Below are 20553 nucleotides of genomic sequence, written 5' to 3' on the forward strand. Positions count from 1 at the left end.
ATCAACTGAAATTGAAAGGAAAATGGGGAAAGAGCCAATTAAACAGAGTTGCCAGTGGTAAATTTATATTCCAGATACTGCTGAAGATAGTTTTACTGTAAAATCTGCAAAAAAAACCCTAGCAACTGTAATTTTATTCATTTTTGTTAGATATTTTAAAATCCTGCCTTGTTTATTATTTATACCAACCTTATATATAAATCCAGGTGTTGAACATACATATGCCGCCCCGAGTCTACGGAGAGAGGGGCAGCATACAAATCAATCAATCAATCAAATAAACAAACAAACAAACAAACAAACAAAGTACTCCTTCCTCCTATTTCCCCCCCAGAACAATAACCCTATGATGTGGATTGCGTTGAGACAAAGTGGCTGGTTCAAGGTCCCCCAACCAGCTCTCATGCCTAAGGCAGGACTAGAACTCGGAATCTACTGGTTTCTAAGCTGGGACCTTAACCGCCATAACAAACTGGCTCTTATTTGGATTGTTTTGTCCATTTTAGCCTCTGGACTTTGTCTAGTTTTAGAGACAGACTTGGCATTATTCAACCTTTCCTAAGCTCACCTACATTTTTTTTTGTTATTTTCTCACATTTTATCTACCAGAAACCATCGTAATTACTTAAGCTGAGTTTAGAGTTAAATTAAAAAATGATGTTAGTCATATACTATTCATTATTTTTGGAGATGCTCAGTAATCTCCAATTTTCTTTCAGGAATTTGGAAAACTGTTACTGTTAAACTGATGGCCAAAAGCAGATTTGGAATAAAAAATATGTCTTCTGCGTGTCTTTGTATGTGACTAGATTTTGCTGAGATCTCTTTCTGAACTCGTGCAGATTCTTAGTAGAAACTGATACAATCTTTGCTTTTCCCATTCATATGTAAACTAAATATGCCAACTGAGAATTGAAACTTTTTGACGGTTTAATTAATTCTTTGAAGCAAACTTGATTATGTTTGTTCACAGGAAAGTAAACCAGTAGTCTACTGTTCTTTAATACTAGCCAAAATATCAGACGAGACCTGACAAGATTTCTGTCTCCCCCTTCCTTCCTTTAAATATGACATTTGGATTTATTAATTTCAAGATTCTAAGTTGTCAAAATATCTAGCTACCTATATGTTTGGTGTTACAGAAATATCCAAAATAAATAAATAAATATATTATTTTGCTTTATTAACATTTTGCTTATTTAAGAGTTATGAAAAAGTTAGAAATGTGCATGCTCTTTTGTGACCTACTAGCAGTCATGATGCTGGTAAGTTATTGAGCTTTGAGTTGTTATTAGCAGCCTTATAATACTACTTTTCAGTGTAAAAGATTCTCATTGCATTTTAAAGAGCAATAGAAATATGACAGGCAAACATAATTTGGTGCAGTGATTAAGGCATCAAGCTTAGAAACTGGGGGACTGAGAGTTCTAATCAGGGGTAGGTTCTATTTACCTTCCCCACCGGTTCGCATCGCAATGGAAGTGGACATTTTGCACATGTGCATGTCACTTCCTGGAAGTGACCCTCTGCACATCCTCTTCCGTACATGTGCAGAAGAAAGAAACAAGATGGCAGCGCCTATGGCACCAGCTCAGGAGCATGGCAGATCTGGGTCACTGCCACTTCTAGCGACCCAGGCCACCAAGCAACTAACAGTTCTATAGAACCAGTCTGAACCGGGAAGAACCCGCTTCTGATTCTAATCCCTCCAAAGTCCAGCTGGGTGACTTTGAGCCAGTTTATCTCTCTCAGCCCTAGGAAGAAAGGAATGGCAAACCACTTTTAAAAACGTTGCCAACAAAACTACAGGGATCTGTCCAGGAATTGTCGCTAGTCAAAACTGACTCAAGCACCTCTCACTCCCCTGTTCATATTATTATTATTTATTGGATTTGTATGCCGCCCCTCTCCGTAGACATATACAACATGAGACGTAGCATAAAGGGGAATGTGAAAGGCAGGGTAGGGGGAGGAATTCAAGCATGATTTCTTATTATTTTACAGTTGTTATGGTGGCTTGCTATGATTTTCATTAGATTTTGATGGTCTTATCATGAACAGCTGGAATATAAAAAGTTCAAAAGTGAACCATCATGGTTCACCATTTGACTTTAGGTTGGGCTGAAGAGTGAAGTCGAGATTAATACGGTGGCTTTGTACTCTACATATTTTTTTCTTTAGCTCACAAGTTCTTATTGCCATTTACTGTAGGATTCATGTAATCCTGTTTTAAAGTATTTACACATTGTTTGAAGAACTAACACATTTTGCCAAGTGCTTGTTTTCTATGAATCACCATGTATTTAAGAACTGCTGACTGAGGTCCAGCTGGAGGAGAGTTGGGGTTGGCAAAGCTTGGAAGTTAGAACAGCTGTAGAGGTTCTGTACAGTAAGTCCGGAGACACAGTGCTTGAGAGAGGCTTACAATTGTCTGTTCCACTAAAAAAACCATGTACCTGCATCAGATGATCACACATGACATTATGAAGTTAAGTATATCTAGTCTTATGAAAAGAAGGGATGACATGATAGCAGTATTTCAATATCTGAGAGGCTGCCACAAGGAAGAGGTAGCCAAGCTATTCTCCAAAACACCTGAGAGTAGGGCAAGAAGTAATGGGTGGAAACTAATCAAGGAGAGAAGCAACCTAGAATCAAGGAGAAATTTCCGGACAGTTAAAGTCTATGGAGTCTAGAGTCTATGGAGAGGGGCAGCATACAAATCTAGTAAGTAAGTAAGTAAGTAAGTAAGTAAGTAAGTAAGTAAGTAAGTAAGTAAGTAAGTAAGTAAGTAAGTTAGTAAGTTAGTAAGTAAGTAAGTAAGTAAACCAACCAACCAACCAACCAACCAACCAACCAACCAACCAACCAACCAACCAACCAACCAACCAACCAACCAACCAACCAACCAACCAATCAGTAAAACAACTTGCCTCCAGAAGTTGTGAATGCTCCAACACTGAAAGTTTTTAAGAAGGTGTTGGATAACCCTTTGTCTGAAGTGGTGTCGGGTTTCTGCCTGGGCAGGGGGTTGAACTAAAAGATCTCTAAGGTCCCTTCCAACTCTGTTATTTTATTCTAAATAAAGGGTATAAAAATAGGGAGGATTTACAATAATTCATCATAAGCTAACACTGAAGCTAATGCTCTTCCTTTGTCCGTGTGTCACTTGTCTTAGCCTCAGTGGACTATGGAAAAGAAAACTGCATATCATTGTTATACTATAGCAATTGCTACATTATAATAATACAGGATATGTGAAGGAAAATAGGAACATATATTCTTTTTATTCTTTTTCCCAGTGCTGCAGAAGTTTTTAGGCAATGTAACTGTTTTAATAACTAAGTGATGAAACCATGTGATGAAAATTATAAATTATGTACAATTTAGAACAATTCCCATAGATTGTTTGAGCTGTCTCATTTTATTAACAAACTCATTGATTAGTTATTAAGCTAATCTGTTGATTTTAAAACTTTGAATTTTTATTTAACTCTTCCTCCCATTCACATATTTTAAAGTCTGTTTGAAGTCTACAATTATATGTTCAGTTACATTAGCCTCAACTTTTACCTGGCCAGAGACAGTCTCTTGTGGCAGAGTTGTGGTGCATAAAGGAGTTTAGCATTACAGTATTTGTTTATTTATTTAAAATAAGATTATATGGTCTCCCATTTCATGAACAGATCACATATATTAGTTGTTGATTTGTTTAGTTGTTGGCTTAGCACATTGTGAAAACCGTGCCTATTTATTGGTTTATGATTCAAAGTATTGTTGCGAGCACATAACATGGCTAAATTCATAACTAGATTAAGCCATTCTGCCCATAGGAAACGCTTTAATTCCTAATTGAGTCTTTTATTCATTTCCACTAGTATTATCTCTAGTCAACCACCTAACAACAGGGGAGTAGGGAGAGGATTTGTAAATGTTTAATGTATATCTTAATTTCATTATAAATGTAAAGGCTTCGCTTAGCCAATAGGGGATGATGCTCATCTCATGTTTCTTAGCTGAGGGAGCCAGCATTGTCCAAAGTCATTTCCATGGTTAAGTTTCATTATAGTTAGTTTCATTGGCATCCATAAATGTTTTCTTTTAATAATCTACTATATTTTATTTGCCAATGTTTTCTATTAATGGTGTAATTTTCTTAGACAGAGACATCTAAATCAGAAGGGCAAATTTTGAAAGTTATGAAGTTCCATAGCACTCTGTCCTACCAAGGTTTGAATGGGGAAGCATTTGATTTTAATGTCCATTATGATGTTCATGCACTAGCAGGGGGTTGGATTAGATGACCTGCAAGGTCCCTTCCTAAACAAACAAACAAACAAACAAACAAACAAACAAACAAACCCTTCCTTCCTTACAATTCTCCCCTAAACATTCCACTATTTCTATCTCACATTTCTTAATATGGGCAAACATACATTTTTGTTATGAAAAAAAGGTTTTGTTTTAAAAAAAAAATCTGTACAACTTACAGTACATCTGAGGAAAGACATCTAGCAGTCTCAGTCCTGCAGTAGTGATACTTGGCCTTTTGGCAATAGGGACTTGTTTTGTGGAAGACAATTTTTCCATGGACCGGGGAGGGAATGGTTTCATTTAGAACAGTGGTTCTCAACCTGTCTAATGCTGCCACCCCTTAATACAGTTCCTCATGTTGTGGCGACCCCCAATCATAAGTCTAGTGCCAATTCTCCCAACAGAGCTTTAAGCTGATTGGCAGAAAGGGCAGAGGGACAACACCTGATTGGTCGGATTGTAAAAATATGTTCCAAGATGCCAGAATAGAAGTTTTAGTTATTATTATTATTATTATTTATTATTATTATTAGATTTGTATGCCTAGCACATGGGGAATTTGTATTTTCCCATGGTCTTAGGCGACCCCTATGAAATGATCATTCGACCCCCAAAGGGGTTCCGAGTTCCGACCCCCAAGTTGAGAACCACTGATTTAGAGTCAAGGTGGCACAGTGATTAGAATAGAGTACTGCAGGCTAAGTCACTGCTCACTCCAGGAGTTCAATCCTGAAGGGCTCAAGGTTGACTCAGCCTTCCATCTTTCCAAGGTCGATAAAATGAGGACCTAGATTGTTGGGGATGGACAATATACTGACTCTCTAAAACCACTTAAAGCAGGCTATAAAACAGCATGAAGTGGTATATAAAGTGCTATTGCTATCCAATTTTTGCTCCCTCGCCCACCACTCACCTCCAACTCTGTTGTCCGGTTCCTAACAGGCCATGGACTGGTATTGTTCCAGGGTTTGGGAAAAACTAATGTAATATATCTATTGCACTGATCATTACTTGGAAACAGGTTCTTTGCCAATATTCAGATGCAGGTTCCAATCGGACCCATTTTTCAGCGAAGTTGCAAAAGAGGGCTTGTTTTGTATAATTGTTGTTAGCCGCCCCGAGTCTACGGAGAGGGGCGGCATACAAATCCAATATATTATTATTATTATTATTATTATTATTATTATTATTATTATTAATTTAACTAACGTATAGTAGTTTGGATGTCTGTAACTTTCTTTTACACCTATAGTTTGTGGCACTTTGTTACAGCATGAAGAGAGTTATCAGTTGTTTGTTTTAGAATGTATTAGAATGTATTTCTTATCTAGACCTCTAAAATTCATCATACCCAGGCACCATTTGTCTTCTGATTTTGCGTCTCACCATCAGTTCTCTGTCAGTATGTCTCTCTTTCTAAAGAGGCTGTAAATTATTCAGGTCTGTCCACAGGCTTCCACTAGGAGTCCTATATTAGAAACTCCTTGTGAAGTAAGTTGTTTATTTCCAGATCTGGTCCTTTCATGAGAGCCAAAGCAGGAGAAATTCTTGAACTACAGCATGAAATTCCTCCTCCCAGATTTAAATTGCGACTTCATATAAATATAAGGAATTCAGTTTTTCTCAGTCCCATTTTTCACTCTTGCCTTCTGTTACTGCATAGTTTTGCTTAGATGCAGCTTTTCACAGCCAACGGGATGCAACATCCTCCACTGTGTCTCTGTCCTAAGGGCTGGGTGTATTTGTCAGTATGTTGAAGCAGCACAACGGGCATGAATAACATTAGTGCTTTAACCATGCAGCCCACTTTATAGTGTTTCCTCTGCAGCATGCTGATTGCATTACAATAGGTTCTCCCAATGGCATAGACATCTACCTCCCTGGATAGATAGTTCTTCCAGTGGTAAGTTCTAAATGATTTTGCTAGTGGTTTGCACATGCACTTGCGGGTGATTTTATTTATTATTTATTTATTACTTAGATTTGTATGCCGCCCCTCTCCGAAGACTCGGGGCGGCTCACAACACGTGGAAACAAATCATAAATAATCTAAACAAATTTAAAATATTTAACGATTTAAAAAGACCCCATATACTAACAGACATACACTCAGGCACATGATGCTTCTGCACATGCATAGAAGTATCCCAGGCAGGTGGGTGGAGTGTCCCGGGCAGGTAAGTGGAGCCTCCTGCTGCTGGCGCTACTGGTCCGAACCGGGAGCAACCCATTGCTGAGTCCTTCCCAACTTTACTGGGTTGCCAAAAGGCAATAAACTCCAGGAAAGCATTGCGAATATAATAGGCAAAGTTGGCTCTTCTTTTTCAACACCCAGAATTTCTGAGATAGCATAATTGGCTCAGGAATTCTGGGAGTTGAAGTCCACAAGTCATAGAAGAGCCAACTTTGCCTACCCCTGGTTTAGCCTACCCTCAGGCTGGCATTCTAACTGGATGTTAATCGGAGCGATGTGATTTTTCAAACCCTATGTTTGGCATGCCACATGCTACCTAGAGCCTATGGGAATTAGCAAGATAGAAGCCAAAATGCATGAGCAAATAATTATGCGTATTGACTTTCAAAATTAAAAATAGTGCTTATCTCTTATGTGTCTCACATTCTTTCTTCTAACCAGCAGAATGTGTCCTGTCTCTCAAGCTCTAAAGGTGTCATCTTTATTGATATAAAGCCAAACAAAATGTCCAAATGATAATTTATGCGTGTTTACCTTATAATGTCTGAAAATCCTTTATAGTGCAATTCTGGAAAAGACCTTAAGGGCCACATTCCAATTTCTAGGCAGCCAAAGTTAAAGTAGATCAAGAAAGAATAAGCAAGAAAAAAAATCCAAATAAGCAAAGGTATCAAATGTCTCTTGAATCCTTATTCCGAAATAAGCAAAAGGATATCTCTTCAGAAAGCAGCTCTTCTGTATATCTATATAGAAATTGTTCTTGCTAGATTTAGTTTAATTCATATGAGCATTATATGATTACAGCTTGTGTATAGAAAGCGAAACAATTAAGTATGTTTTATTTTTCCTAGCTTAAGGAAATAGTGCTTTCACCATCAATGAAAGCCCCATTTTTTTCTATAGAATGTTTGGGTAAATTGCAGCTTATCTTATTCAAGTTTATGTCAAGTGGAGATCATGATGCTAATTCCACAATAAGAGAATAAAAGACTGCCGCTTCTTAAAAAGAATTAAACGTATACAATCAGTTTTGATTTGTATTGCCAACTTTCTGGAGCTTCTAAAAATATTTTTTTCATTTTTCTTTCTCCCATTTCTAGCCATTGTCATATAGCAGATAAGCAAAATACTCTCTAAAGAACACATTTTTAATTTTTGCCTGATGTACGGTATTTGTTAACAGTTTTACCAAAGGTCTCTTTTGATGAGTTTCTACTTCAATTACCAAATCCTTGTAATCATCTCTTGATTAGAGTAGCAGTTTTTGTTACTGCATTTTGCACTTGTAAATTGACTTCCTTCAATTCTGCAATCCAGAATTGGGTGAGATCATCCAAGGGCACAGGGTGAGGTATCATCAATATGCTGATGATACCCAGCTGTACATCTCCACCCCATGTCCAGTCAGCAAAGCAGTGGAAGTGATGTGCCGGTGCCTGGAGGCTGTTGGGGCCTGGATGGGTGTCAACAAACTCAAACTCAATCCAGACAAGACAGAGTGGCTGTGGGTCTTGCCTCCCAAGGACAATTCCACCTGTCCGTCCATCACCCTGGGGGGGGAACTATTGACCCCCTCAGAGAGGGTTCGCAACTTGGGCATCCTCCTTGATCCACAGCTGACATTGGAACATCATCTTTCGGCTATGACGAGGAGGGCGTTTGCCTGGGTTTGCCTGGTGCACCAGTTGCGGCCCTATTTGGACAGGGAGTCATTGCACACAGTTGTTCATGCCCTCATCACCTCAAGGTTCGATTACTGCAACACTCTCTACATGGGGCTACCTCTGAAAAGTGTTCGGAAACTTCAGATCGTGCAGAACGTGGCCGCAAGAGCCATCGTGGGGCTTCCCAGATTCGCCCACGTTTCTACAACACTCCGTGGCCTGCATTGGCTTCCGATCAGTTTCTGGTCACAATTCAAAGTGTTGGTTATGACCTTTAAAGCTCTACATGGCAGTGGACCAGAGTACCTTCGGAACCGCCTTCTACTGCACAAATCCCAGCGACCGATAAGGTCCCACAGAGTTGGCCTTCTCCGGGTCCCGTCGACTAAACAATGTTGTTTGGCAGGCCCCAGGGGAAGAGCCTTCTCTGTGGCAGCCCCGGTCCTCTGGAATCAACTTCCCCCGGTGATTAGAACTGCTCCCACCCTTCTTGTCTTCGGTAAATTACTCAAGACCCATCTATACCGCCAGGCATGGGGGAGTTGAGACACCTTTTTCCCCTAGGCTTTTTTATATTTTTATATTTATGTTTGGCATTTATACGCTGTTTGCTTTTTAATATGATAGGGTTTTATATGTTTCTTTTAATATTAGATTTGTTTCGCTATAATATTGTTTTATTACTGTTGTGAGCCGCCCGGAGTCTTCGGAGAGGGGCGGCATACAAATCTAATAAATTGAATTGAATTGAAATTGAATTGAATTTTTCTGGCAAGGAGGGAAAACAAAAAATATCAATGTAGAATTGTACATTCATATACATGCATACATACATACATACATATACATGTAATTTAATATATACATACAGTATGTACATATATATACATACACACATGTACAGTGATCCCCCGCTCGTTGCGAGGGTTCCGTTCCAGGAACCCCCGCAACGAGCGGGTTTTCGCGAAGTAGCGCTGCGGAAGTACAAACACCATCTGCGCATGTGCAGATGGTATTTTTACTTCCGCAGCGCTAGCGAGGAGCCGAAGATTGAGGACTCAGCTCGGAAGCTGCACGGGTATTTTAAAAGGTCTCCGCCGGCATGGGGGGCTTCTTAGCACCCCCCCAAACCCGAGTTGGGGGTTCGGGAGGTGGTAGGAAGCCCCCCATGCCGGCGGAGACCTTTTAAAACACCCGTGCAGCTTCCGAGCTGAGTCCTCAAGCCAAGCGCAGAAGTTAGCCTTGAATCCCTTTGAATCCCGCCGCTTCTGCTGGATACGGGCGATGGGGGGGCGAGCTGCCACAGCCCCTGGCTTCCGCGCTGCTCGTCCCACCCACCGCCCGTATCCAGCAGAAGCTGCTGGATTCAAAGTGCTGCTGGGAGCCGCAGGCGAAAGGAGCTCGGGCATCGGAGCGCGGCGCCAGGCATTGTTCTCCGGACCCCGCCCGCTCAGCCCCGCGGCGGCCCTTTCCCTCTCCAGGCTGCGGGCGGGGTCCGGAGAACAATGCCCGAGCTCCTTTCGCCTGCGGCTCCCAGCCCACCGCCTGTCTCCTGCTGCCCGGTTTAGCCAGGACACGAGCGGCGAAATGACTTGGAGGAATGTGAAGCTGAAACCATTCCTCCAAGTCATTTCGCCGCTCGTGTCCTGGCTAAACCGGGCAGCAGGAGACAGACTTTGAGTTTTGGCTGCGGGGGGAGAAGTAGGACTTTCCTAACTCCCTCGCCCCGCAGCCAAAACTCAAAGCCTGTCTCCAACGCGCGCTACGATCTTCCGGGCGAGCCAGGCTCAGTGACGGAAGGCAGCCGCTTGGGCCGAGAGGAGCCGGCCTTGATCCGCTGAGCCTGGCTGGCCCGGAAGATTGTAGCGCGCGTTGGCGGATCAAGGCCGGCTCCTCTCGGCCCAAGCGGCTGCCTTCCGTCACTGAGCCTGGCTCGCCCGGAAGATCGTAGCGCGCGTTGGCTGCACCGGCGGCGAAATCGCTCGCCGCTGCAGCCAACGCGCGCTACGATCTTCCGGGCGAGCCAGGCTCAGCGGATCAAGGCAGCCGCTTGGGCCGAGAGGAGCCGGCCTTGATCCGCTGAGCCTGGCTGGCCCGGAAGATCGTAGCGCGCGTTGGCTGCACCGGCGGCGAAATCGCTCGCCGCTGCAGCCAACGCGCGCTACGATCTTCCGGGCGAGCCAGGCTCAGTGACGGAAGGCAGCCGCTTGGGCCGAGAGGAGCCGGCCTTGATCCGCTGAGCCTGGCTGGCCCGGAAGATCGTAGCGCGCGTTGGCGGATCAAGGCCGGCTCCTCTCGGCCCAAGCGGCTGCCTTCCGTCACCTGATTGCTCTTCGCCGGCGGGATGCAAAGTGCTGGGGTGGGGGAGTGTCCTGACAGCCCCCCCACCCCAATGCTTCACCTCCCGCCGGGCAAGAGCGCTCGGGTGGCAGCTTCTTCTAGATACGGGCAATGGGCGGGACAGAGAAGCGGGGAGAATCAGGAGGCTCCTTTGGCAGCTGGGGGCTGCCCTGCTTTGTTGTTTTGGCTGCAGCGGGTGACAGGCAGCCTCCAGCCGCCAACGGAACCTCCTGATTCTCCCCGCTTCTCTGTCCCGCCCATCGCCCGTATCTAGAAGAAGTTGCCACCCGAGCGCTCTTGCCCGGCGGGAGGCGAAGCATATGGGTGGGGGGGCTGTCAGGACACCCTCCCACCCCAGCACTTTGCATCCCGCCGGCAAAGAGCAATAAGGCAGCAGCTTCTGCCGGACACGGGCAATGGGCGGGACAGAGAAGCGGGAAGAATCAGGAGGTTCCTTTGGCGGCTGGAGGCTGCCTGGCACCCGCTGCAGCCAAAACAACAAAGCCAGGCAGCCCCCAGCTGCCAAAGGAGCCTCCTGATTCTCCCCGCTTCTCTGTCCCGCCCATTGCCCATGTCCGGCAGAAGCTGCCTCCCGTGCCGATGTTCCCCGCCAAGCCCAGTTCGGCTTCTCTGGCTGCTTGGCCGGAGGGGGGGGGGGCTCGGCCAAAAGGGGCTGGAGACGCAGCGATTTGCCTCCCGCCCCTCGCCCCTGTGCCACCGGCACGTCATCTTCCCTCCCAGACAAAAAGGCCGGCCTTTGGGGATGAAGGGGTGTGTTCAGCTCTGCGTCTCCAGCTCCTTTCGGCCGAGCCCCCCCCCCCCGCCAAGCAGCCAGGGAATCCGAGCCAGGCTTGGCAGGGAACATCGGCACGGGAGGCAGGAGACGATCGGGCGACCGGAGCAGCAGCCAGGGAAGCCGAGCCGCGTATGGCGGTGACGGCGGCCGTCTCCTGCCTCCCGCGCCGATGTTCTCCGCCATGCCCGGCTCGGCTTTCCTGGCTGCTTGGCCGGGAGCTGGATGCTGGTGGTGGCGGAGGAAGGCGAATGCGGCTTGGAAGCTGGGAGGGGGGCAGAATATGGGAGGAGAGAGGCTTGCAATAGAGGGTGGAGGAAGCGGCCATGGGAGGGCGAGCTGCCTCAGGGAGGAGGATCGGGCGGGACCAGGTGGGGGCTGGAATTTCTCCGCCAGGGCGAAGGGCGGGCGAGCGGGTGCTGGGGAGGGCTTCTCGCCCTCCCGACAGCAAGAGGGGGGAGCGAACGGCGTGGGCAGGCGAAGGGCGGGCGAGCGGCAGCGAGGAGTTTGCGTGGGCGGTGGGGAAACTCCTCGCTGACGCCAGCAAGAGGGGGAAGACCCAGGGAAGCCGCTGCCATCTACGCATGCGTGCCCGGCACGCATGCGTAGATGGTATTTTGACTTCCGGGTTGAAAAATAGCGAAGTACCCTGTTCGCAATGGTTGGGGACGCAATAAACGGGGGATCACTGTACATACATACACATACATACTCCATAACAATTATGTTGTCATTAAAGCTGATTTGCTGAATAGGGAGATACATCTCTAAACTCTGCTTGATCAAAGCTGGGTGGTGTCTGTAACCCAGACTCTGCAAGTTCCAGTACAGTCTATACAACTGCATTCCATCCTTCTGAGATAATAATCAAGGACTGCCAGTGGAAACATTTTGTAGTGCAGCAGCAGCAGTCCAAGCCTTTTAATTAAAGCAATCCTAAAATATTGGTTTATAGGGATGAGCAATCATATGTAACATGCACGAATCATCTGGAGATAATAGTGAGATGGCCAAGTTTACAGATGACACCAAATTATTCAGCATTGAAGGATTCCAACAGGATAGCTCCAAAATTTTTGAATTGGAGGGGCAATGGCAAAATTTGAGATAATGTTCATCCCTGAAGGAATAAAATGAAAAAGCTTTTCAGGTATCAGTTAGAAATGTGAGTTAGGCAAAAAGCCATTCAGGTGAGCTTGGGCCAGTCCCTTTCTCTCAGCCCTAGAACAGAGGCAATGGCAACTTTAAGTCAACATTGACTCAAAAGCATGTGTATGTGCATACTCAAACATGTCCATTAAATCCCGAGAGTCTGGGAAAGTTAGTTCATACAAAACTGGCTATCAGACTTGATAACTACAAATGTATGGAACATTAATCCTTTTTTGTTGTTTTGTTTTAACTATCTGGTCATGTCCAGCTCTTGGCAACTTTATAGGCAAGTGCTCTCCATGTTAATCTGTATAGAACCTCGTAATACTAAATTGGAACTCCATAAATTGATAAACTCAAAATGCATGGCTTAAGATTGAATTTAATGAGGTGATAGCTTTGAGTCTCACACTAGAGGCAACGGTTTGGTAAACAAGTGACAGAAGGCAGAGAACTTCAAGGCTGGGTAAAGAGCACTAAAAGAATACTTTTGAATGTACTATTGTTTGCAACTCACAGAAAGTCAGTTTATACTTAGATATTTGTAGTTTATACTTAGTGAGTTTATACTTAGATATGTGTAGACAAAATACAGTTTCTCACTGGAAAAAAATTGTGGCAAAAATTGTGCCTGAAGAAAGTGTATTTGCATATAATCAAAGAAATGGCATGAAGCATTTTTGCGGTAGTCTTTATAAATGATAATGTTTTTGCTTACATTTAAAGGAGATAATCAGTAAAAGAAACAGAATTATTCATCCCTAAAAAGAATATTTCCCATAAGAAAATGTGCTAGCTGATAGTGGAGAACTAATTGTAGTAATGTCATGTTTGTAGACTTCTTGAGAGGGAATGTATGGTTAGTGTTGGAATGCATGGCTGTTAAGTTTTTTATGATAGATTTTCAGTATATTTCTGGAAACATACAGGTGTCCACATATCTCCAATTTAGCTTGCAAGCAGTCTCTGAACTAAATATTCCCCAGAATTACAGAATGAACATTCGTATTTTCATGTAATACTACATATTAACTAAGTGGAAAAATGTTTCAAATAATGTATGGTAATTCATTTTTCAATCTAAGAAATGTTGCATGCCTTGAATCAGGTCTAAGCCTTTTATTTTTATTGATGATTCAAGATGTCTATTGCAATATTTAACAGCAAATTTTGGGGTTATATATTCTTAAGACGCAAATAACAGTAAAATATATGAGTAATACATGCCATGTGGATGGGAAATGTTTGTATAAATTGCAAATTTTATATAAATTTCAGCAAATCATGCTAAAGCTGATGTAAGAAAAGCAGAGGTGGACAACTCTCTGCTTGGTTTATAAATAAATGTAGCATTTTGCTTATTGCTTTTTTACTATTTTGATTTGAAAAAAGAATGCTTCCATGTTAGAAAAAAATCATGAAAATGCCAATTTTGCAGAAAACCTTTTGATATTTATAATAATAAAGCGGGGGGAAAATAGCTCTATCATAACTGAAAAATTAAAAAAACCTAAAACATATCTTGCTTTGACAAGTTATTTTAGTGTTTTCTTTTGCAGGGAGCCAATAGTTGCAGCAGCTCACTTTTTAGGATTCAGGATAGAGATATTTTTCTTTATATCAGAATTTCTTGCAGCTCTTTTGTATCCTCTAATGCAGTGTTTCCCAACCCTGGCCACTTGAAGATATTTGGACTTCAACTCCCAGAATTCCCCAGCCAGTAAATGTTGGCTGGGGAATTCTGGGAGTTGAAGTCCAGATATCTTCAAGTGGCCAAGGTTGGGAAACACTGCTCTGATGGTCATCCAGAGTTTTGCAATCCTAATATGATACTGCAGTTCTATGTGTGGTGGGTGCTTTATTCCTTATGCTAACTATATCTAATCATTAATATTGAGAAGGATAATTAGGTTAAAAAAGAGATTTTTTTTTAAAAAAAAGTGGTAATGCCATTACAAAAGTTATGTAGAATTTATATCCCATAGTTATACCCAAGCAATCATAAATAGCATATAATTTTCTATTCACAGGAAAACGGGGAGAGCTTTCGTATTTGCAATCCTAAATACAGCTATTCTTTAGAAAGTATCACCGAACTCAATAGCGTTTCTGAATCAAGTCTCACATGTCTGGTTCTCTTTAAAACCGTTATGTGCTTAATGTGTGCGTGCCTTAAATTCACGAACAATGCTTTAGCTGTAGAGGTTCAGAAAGCAGTCTTGTGAAATCTTTTTTTTTTTTAAATGCACTGTCTTTCATAGCCAAAATCTACTCCAAGTACTTCCAGCTGCAGTTGAAAGATGAGTCAGTCTGGAAGCTGAGGAGGTTTGCTATTAGCCTTTCTCTTAGTTCACATGATCCCCCCCCCCCCTTTAACATTCCTATCTGCTTTTCTTTCCTTGAAAAAAAAAATGGTAAAGGAGATTCACCCAAGGAAAACCCATATGAGGATGTGGAACTGAAAGCCCGTAATGCAGGCCGAAAATCCCAACAGCTTTCTGAATGTTCCCTGGATTCTTTGCACAGGATGTGGAGTCCACAGGACAGGAAGTACACAACACCTCCACAGGTAATTATAAATGCGCTGCACTGGGTTTTGTTTTAACTGTATGTTGTCGAGTACGGTATTTATTTTCTTCTTTTAAAATAGATCAGCACAGGAGAATAGCTAGATAATTTAACCATATTAAACTGAAAAAGGGGCATGAGAAAAGAGGGACATTAACATCTTTAATCTAAAATCTTTAATATGTATTAACTTTTTATTGCTGTTCTTTTTTAAATGTTGGTATAGTATTGTGAAATTGTTAGTATTCTGTACATTAACTTTCCCCCCCGATCTTGTTATACCCAGAATTAGTTATTGAATACTCTCTACTAAACAATGTTTGGTCTTTCTTTCTTTCTTTCTTTCTTTCTTTCTTTCTTTCTTTCTTTCTTTCTTTCTTTCTTTCTTTCTCTTCCTTCCTCCCTTCCTCCCTCCCTTCCTTCCTTCCTTTTCTATAATTTATATGCAGCCCTCTCTTACTTAATGTGCTCTATGAAGATGCTAAAAATATCAACTAATAAAATATAATTAGCTTGGGAAATAACAGAACACAGCAAATTTTTCCATAATCAGCTGCTTTACTCCTCATCCCCCAAACCCATTTTTATACTTTATAATAGCCATTCCAATTTTAAGTATATTAAAATGTCCCAACATGCTATATTTCCAGATAAATTTAACAGAAAACAATAGGATGTACTCTACTTCCAAAGAAATGCCTTCAGTAACCTGGAAGAGAGTGAATCATTTAACATACAATAACCTATTGTAAAGCCATTAAATATGTATCTGGCCTAACTTCATGATTCTGTTCAGTTTTATATTTCTAAATGCAAAATAACTTTAACGTTCAGCTCCTCTGCAGCTAGACAAGTGTCATTCAAGAGTTGAAAGAGCTATTGTTTGAGGGCTGATGTTTTAAAATGTATGCTATATGTGTGAGGGATAGATTGAAGTATATATGAACAATTGATTCTAGTTTTGGAAATAAAAGAGTTATTTATAGCAGTATTTCATGAATTTCAGAAAATAGTCCCATTGAGTTTGTGGCATTTTTTTCAGGGTAGCATATCTCTCATTGCAAATTTGGAGTCCTTTGTATAAGTATTTTTGTATTCCCCGTAATAGGATGTGAGATTATACAGTGTTCCCTCGATTTTCGCAGGTTGGAACTTCGCGAAAAAACTATACCATGGTTTTTAAAAAATATTAATTAAAAAATACTTCACGTTTTTCCCCCCTATACCACAGTTTTTCCTGCCCGATGACGTCATATGTCATCGCCAAACTTTCATCCACCTTAAATAAATTGTGTTTTTTTTAACAAACTTTAATAAATAAACATGGTGAATAATAATCTAAATGGTTGCTAAGGAAATGGGAAATTTTAATTTAGGGGTTTAAAGTGTTAAGGGAAGGCTTGTGATACTGTTCATAGCCATAGCATCTCTACTTCGCGGGAATTCGACTTTTGCGGGCGGTCTTGGAACGCATCCCCCGCGAAAATTGAGGGAACTCTGTATTCTATTTTATTTTATGTGCATTAAAAACAGTTGCTAGTTCGTAATCCATCTCTCTCAGCAGATTGTTATTTAAGCATCAGATATACAATCAAGCAAAATTATAGCGAAAGGAAAAAAAGAGAATTGAACTTCAGCGTAACCAAAAATATCTTTCAGCTCATTGATTAAACCAGGAATGTTTTTCACAGCATCAGATTATAGCTTGTAGCAGGGGTGGGTTCCTCCTGGTTCGGTTTGGCCGAACTGGTAGCGACCCCCTAGTGATTTCACAATGATGTCACCAAACCAGATCAGTCAGTGGCAGTCCATGAGTGCCACGATCTTTATTAATTTTTTTAATTGAATTTTTTTAAAAAAAATATTCTGTGCAGAAGGCACGTTTCTGGCACTGCGCATGTGCCGCCAGTTTGTTTTCAGCTTTTTTTGTTAAAATATTTTGAGGTATTTTGGACTGTGCATGCACACCTGTGTGAAGCACGTGTGTGCCCATGAGGCATGGCTACGTGGCACTGAAGGAAGTAAAGTGGCAGCGAGGTTAGTTGGGACCCACCCCTGGCTTGTAAGTAATATAGGAGGAAAGCTGTGTTAGCTAAACCAGAAGAACTCCAGTAGCACCTTTTCCAACTAACAAATTTTATTAAAAGGCATATGACTTTAGGAATGAAATCTTTTATTAGGAAAAGATCTACCAGACCCTTCCCGGTTTTTAAATAGTAAACAAGAAAGCTTGCTAGAGAATTCTATAAATCAGTAGTGTCCTAGGTCTAGGAATCTTAGAACTATGACGCCTAAAACACGATCTAAGTATTGCCCACAAAATTATATGCAGCAACGTCCTGCCTGTCAATGACTACTTCAGCTTCAACCCCAACAACACAAGAGCACACAACAAATTCAAACTTAATATTAATCGCTCCAAGCTTGACTGTAAAAAATATGACTTTAGCAATCGAGTTGTCAAAGCGTGAACTCATTACCGGACTCAGTAGTGTCAACCCTTAACCCCCAACATTTTTCCCTTAGAATATCCACGATTGACCTCTCCAGGTTCCTTAGAGGTCAGTAAGGGGCGTACATAAGTGCACAAGTGTACCTTTCGTCCCCTGTCCAATTGTCTCTCCTTATCTCATATATCATATACAGTATCTTTTTTTCCTTTCATATACAGTACCTTCTCCTCTATTTTTATATCTTTTCTTTATATATAATACTTCATGTCTCTTCTCTTCAATATGTATTGTGTATTGGACATAAATAAATAAATAAAATAAATAAATAAATAAATAAATAAATAAATAAATAAAATAAATAAAATAAATAAAATAAATAAAATAAATAAAATAAATAAATAAGAAGAGTCTATTCAGTCAGATGCAAATCCCATTAGTACAGCACGACTAAATAAATAATGAATTGCTTCAAAAATTCATAAGGAAGTAATGGCATATCTGCTCCTTTTTCCTCCAACTGGTATTTATGAATGTATCGACCTTGACACGGGAAGTAATACATAACTATCATGATAATAAATATCTGTCTCCCTCTTCTTCAAGTGTTTGTTTCAAAGACTCTGTGAAGCAGAATCTGGAACTGTGCCCTAAAACAGGAACATCTAATTGCCCTTTTAATGCCCTATGCAATAGTGCTTGTTTGTTTACTTATTTATTTACGGTATCTTTTATAGCACTTAGATTTATCTACCACCCCATAGTTCTTTACAGCCCTTTCTAGGCAATTTACAAAGTCAGTATATTGCCCCCAACCCATCCAATTTGATCTAACAGATTGGATCTGCAGATCCCATCGGACAAAGAGTTTTGAGTGGCCGAAATTAGATGAGTTTTCTTTGCTGTAGCTGTTTCTTTATGGAATATTCTTCCCTCAGAGATTAGAATGGACTTTCACAAGACATTAAAAATTTGGCTATGCATTCAGGCCCTGGGCTCAGGATGTGTTAAAGGCTCTGTTAATTATGTTTAGTATTAGTTGATTAATCATCATGGCTACTGTTTGTAACTTTTTAGTTTTTACTGTTGTAATGTTTTTAATTGCTTTATCATTTTAAAACTGTTAGCCACCCAAAGTCTGTTGGTTGAATTGGGTGGCTGTAGAAATCAAATGAATGAATGAATGAATGAATGAATGAATGAATGAATGAATGAATGAATGAATGAATGAATGCATACATACATACATACATACATACATACATACATACGTACATACGTACATACATACATACATAAAAAGTAAATAGAGATGGAGTTCTTGCCTCACAATCCTTCCAACTCTGTTAAACTGATTAAATACTAATGGAGCAGTTTAGCTGCTATGTCAGATTGTTAGCTTTTATTTAATATGTTTCATAGAAACATAGAAGATTGACGGCAGAAAAAGACCTCATGGCCCATCCAGTCTGCCCATATACTATTTCTTGTATTTTATCTTAGGATGGATATATGTTTATCCCAGGCATGTTTAAATTCAATTACTGTGGATTTACCAACCACGTCAGCTGGAAGTTTGTTCCAAGCATCTACTACTCTTTCAGTAAAATAATATTTTCTCACGTTACTTCTAATGTTTCCCCCAACTAACTTCAGATTGTGGCCCCTTGTTCTTGTGTTCATTTTCCTATTAAAAACACTTCCCTCCTGAACCTTATTTAACCCTTTAACATATTTAAATGTTTCGATCATGTCCCCCCTTTTCCTTCTGTCCTCCAGACTCTACAGATTGAGTTCATTAAGTCTTTCCTGATATGTTTTATGCTTAAGACCTTCCACCATTCTTGTTCAATTTTATCAATATCTTTTTGTAGGTGAGGTCTCCAGAACTGAACACAGTGGTCTCACCAGCGCTCTGTACAGCGAGATCATTTCATTTTCCATTAACGAATAATTCAACCAGGCCTTCTCATTATTTCAGCAGCTAAATTTTTATTTTCTTTCTTTTTAGCTACCTTTAAAGCCTAGCAGCCAGTCCCTAAGAATTGGAAACTGGTCAGAAAGGAAAAGCCATCGCCTGCCACGTTTACCCAAAAGGCACAGCCATGATGATATGCTCTTACTGGCCCAGCTTGGCCTCCCTTCCTCTCCTTCTAGCCTGAATGATGACAGCTTGAGTACTACCAGTGAACTTCTATCTGCACGCAGGGCTCGCAGGGTCCCAAAGGTACAGTAATGGCCACTACAGTCTTCTTGCAACTGTAGAAGATTTGGTTTTCTGTCTCTGAACCAGGGGTGGGTTGCTGCCCGGACGGGGGAGAACAAAGTGGGATAGCGAAAATGCAGCTCCACCCCAGATCACCAATTTGCATTGAAAGATGTTGAAAGAAAACGCCGGGCGTCCTGCATGAGCCACGCCCACAGATATCAGAACCATGTTCTGATATTTGAATTATTCTTGTAAGTAAGGTAAATTGTGTGCTGTATTTCCTACTCAGTTCAGTTGTAGACTGAATAACTATTTTAGAATGTGAACTACCTTTCTTACTTTGAATGCAAATTAACTCTCCATCAGCTGTTCAAACAACATACCTCACATCCATTTAACCCCAAAGAGCCAGGATTATTTTTGGCTAATTGAAAGCTAATTAATTGGGTTCACTGATCTTGTTTCTTGGTGTTCACAAGAGAAGCTATTCCCTGTCATCCAATTAGATGTGCCATGTGAATAGGGAGAGTATTGCTATGCATAATAATTGTTTCGATAAGCCCATAATGCTAGAAAAACAGTAGGTAGGTAGGAAGGAAGGAAGGAAGGGAAAGAAAGAAAGAAAGAAAGAATGAGAAAGAAAGAAAGAAAGAAAGAAAGAAACAGAAATACAAATTGAATTGATTACAGTGGTGATTGGAAGACGTGAAGGGCCTGATTTGGGATAGATCACCCTGGAGAAGGCCTATCCCATCAACTTGTTGGCACACAACCAGTCAAGCAATTCATCAGTAAAATTAAATACAGTACTGGAAATCATTTGAAACAAGTAAGGCCAATCTTTAGCCTGATTGAAACTATGCTACATT

General features: G+C 41.3%; 1 protein-coding gene across 6 annotated transcripts in view; it reads left to right on the plus strand.

Annotated features, from left to right (window-relative positions):
* DENND2B (DENN domain containing 2B) overlaps nt 1-20553 on the plus strand; it is a 189750-nt gene that overhangs the window by 116989 nt on the left and 52208 nt on the right. For all 6 annotated transcript variants that reach the window (XM_070763630.1, XM_070763631.1, XM_070763634.1 and 3 more), the window contains 2 exons: nt 14878-15026; nt 19487-19702. In XM_070763630.1, the coding sequence (XP_070619731.1) occupies nt 14878-15026; nt 19487-19702 (365 nt within the window). The remainder of the gene's footprint in view (nt 1-14877; nt 15027-19486; nt 19703-20553) is intronic.

This window comes from Erythrolamprus reginae, chromosome 1, assembly GCF_031021105.1.
Source record: "Erythrolamprus reginae isolate rEryReg1 chromosome 1, rEryReg1.hap1, whole genome shotgun sequence".
NCBI lineage: Eukaryota > Metazoa > Chordata > Lepidosauria > Squamata > Dipsadidae > Erythrolamprus > Erythrolamprus reginae.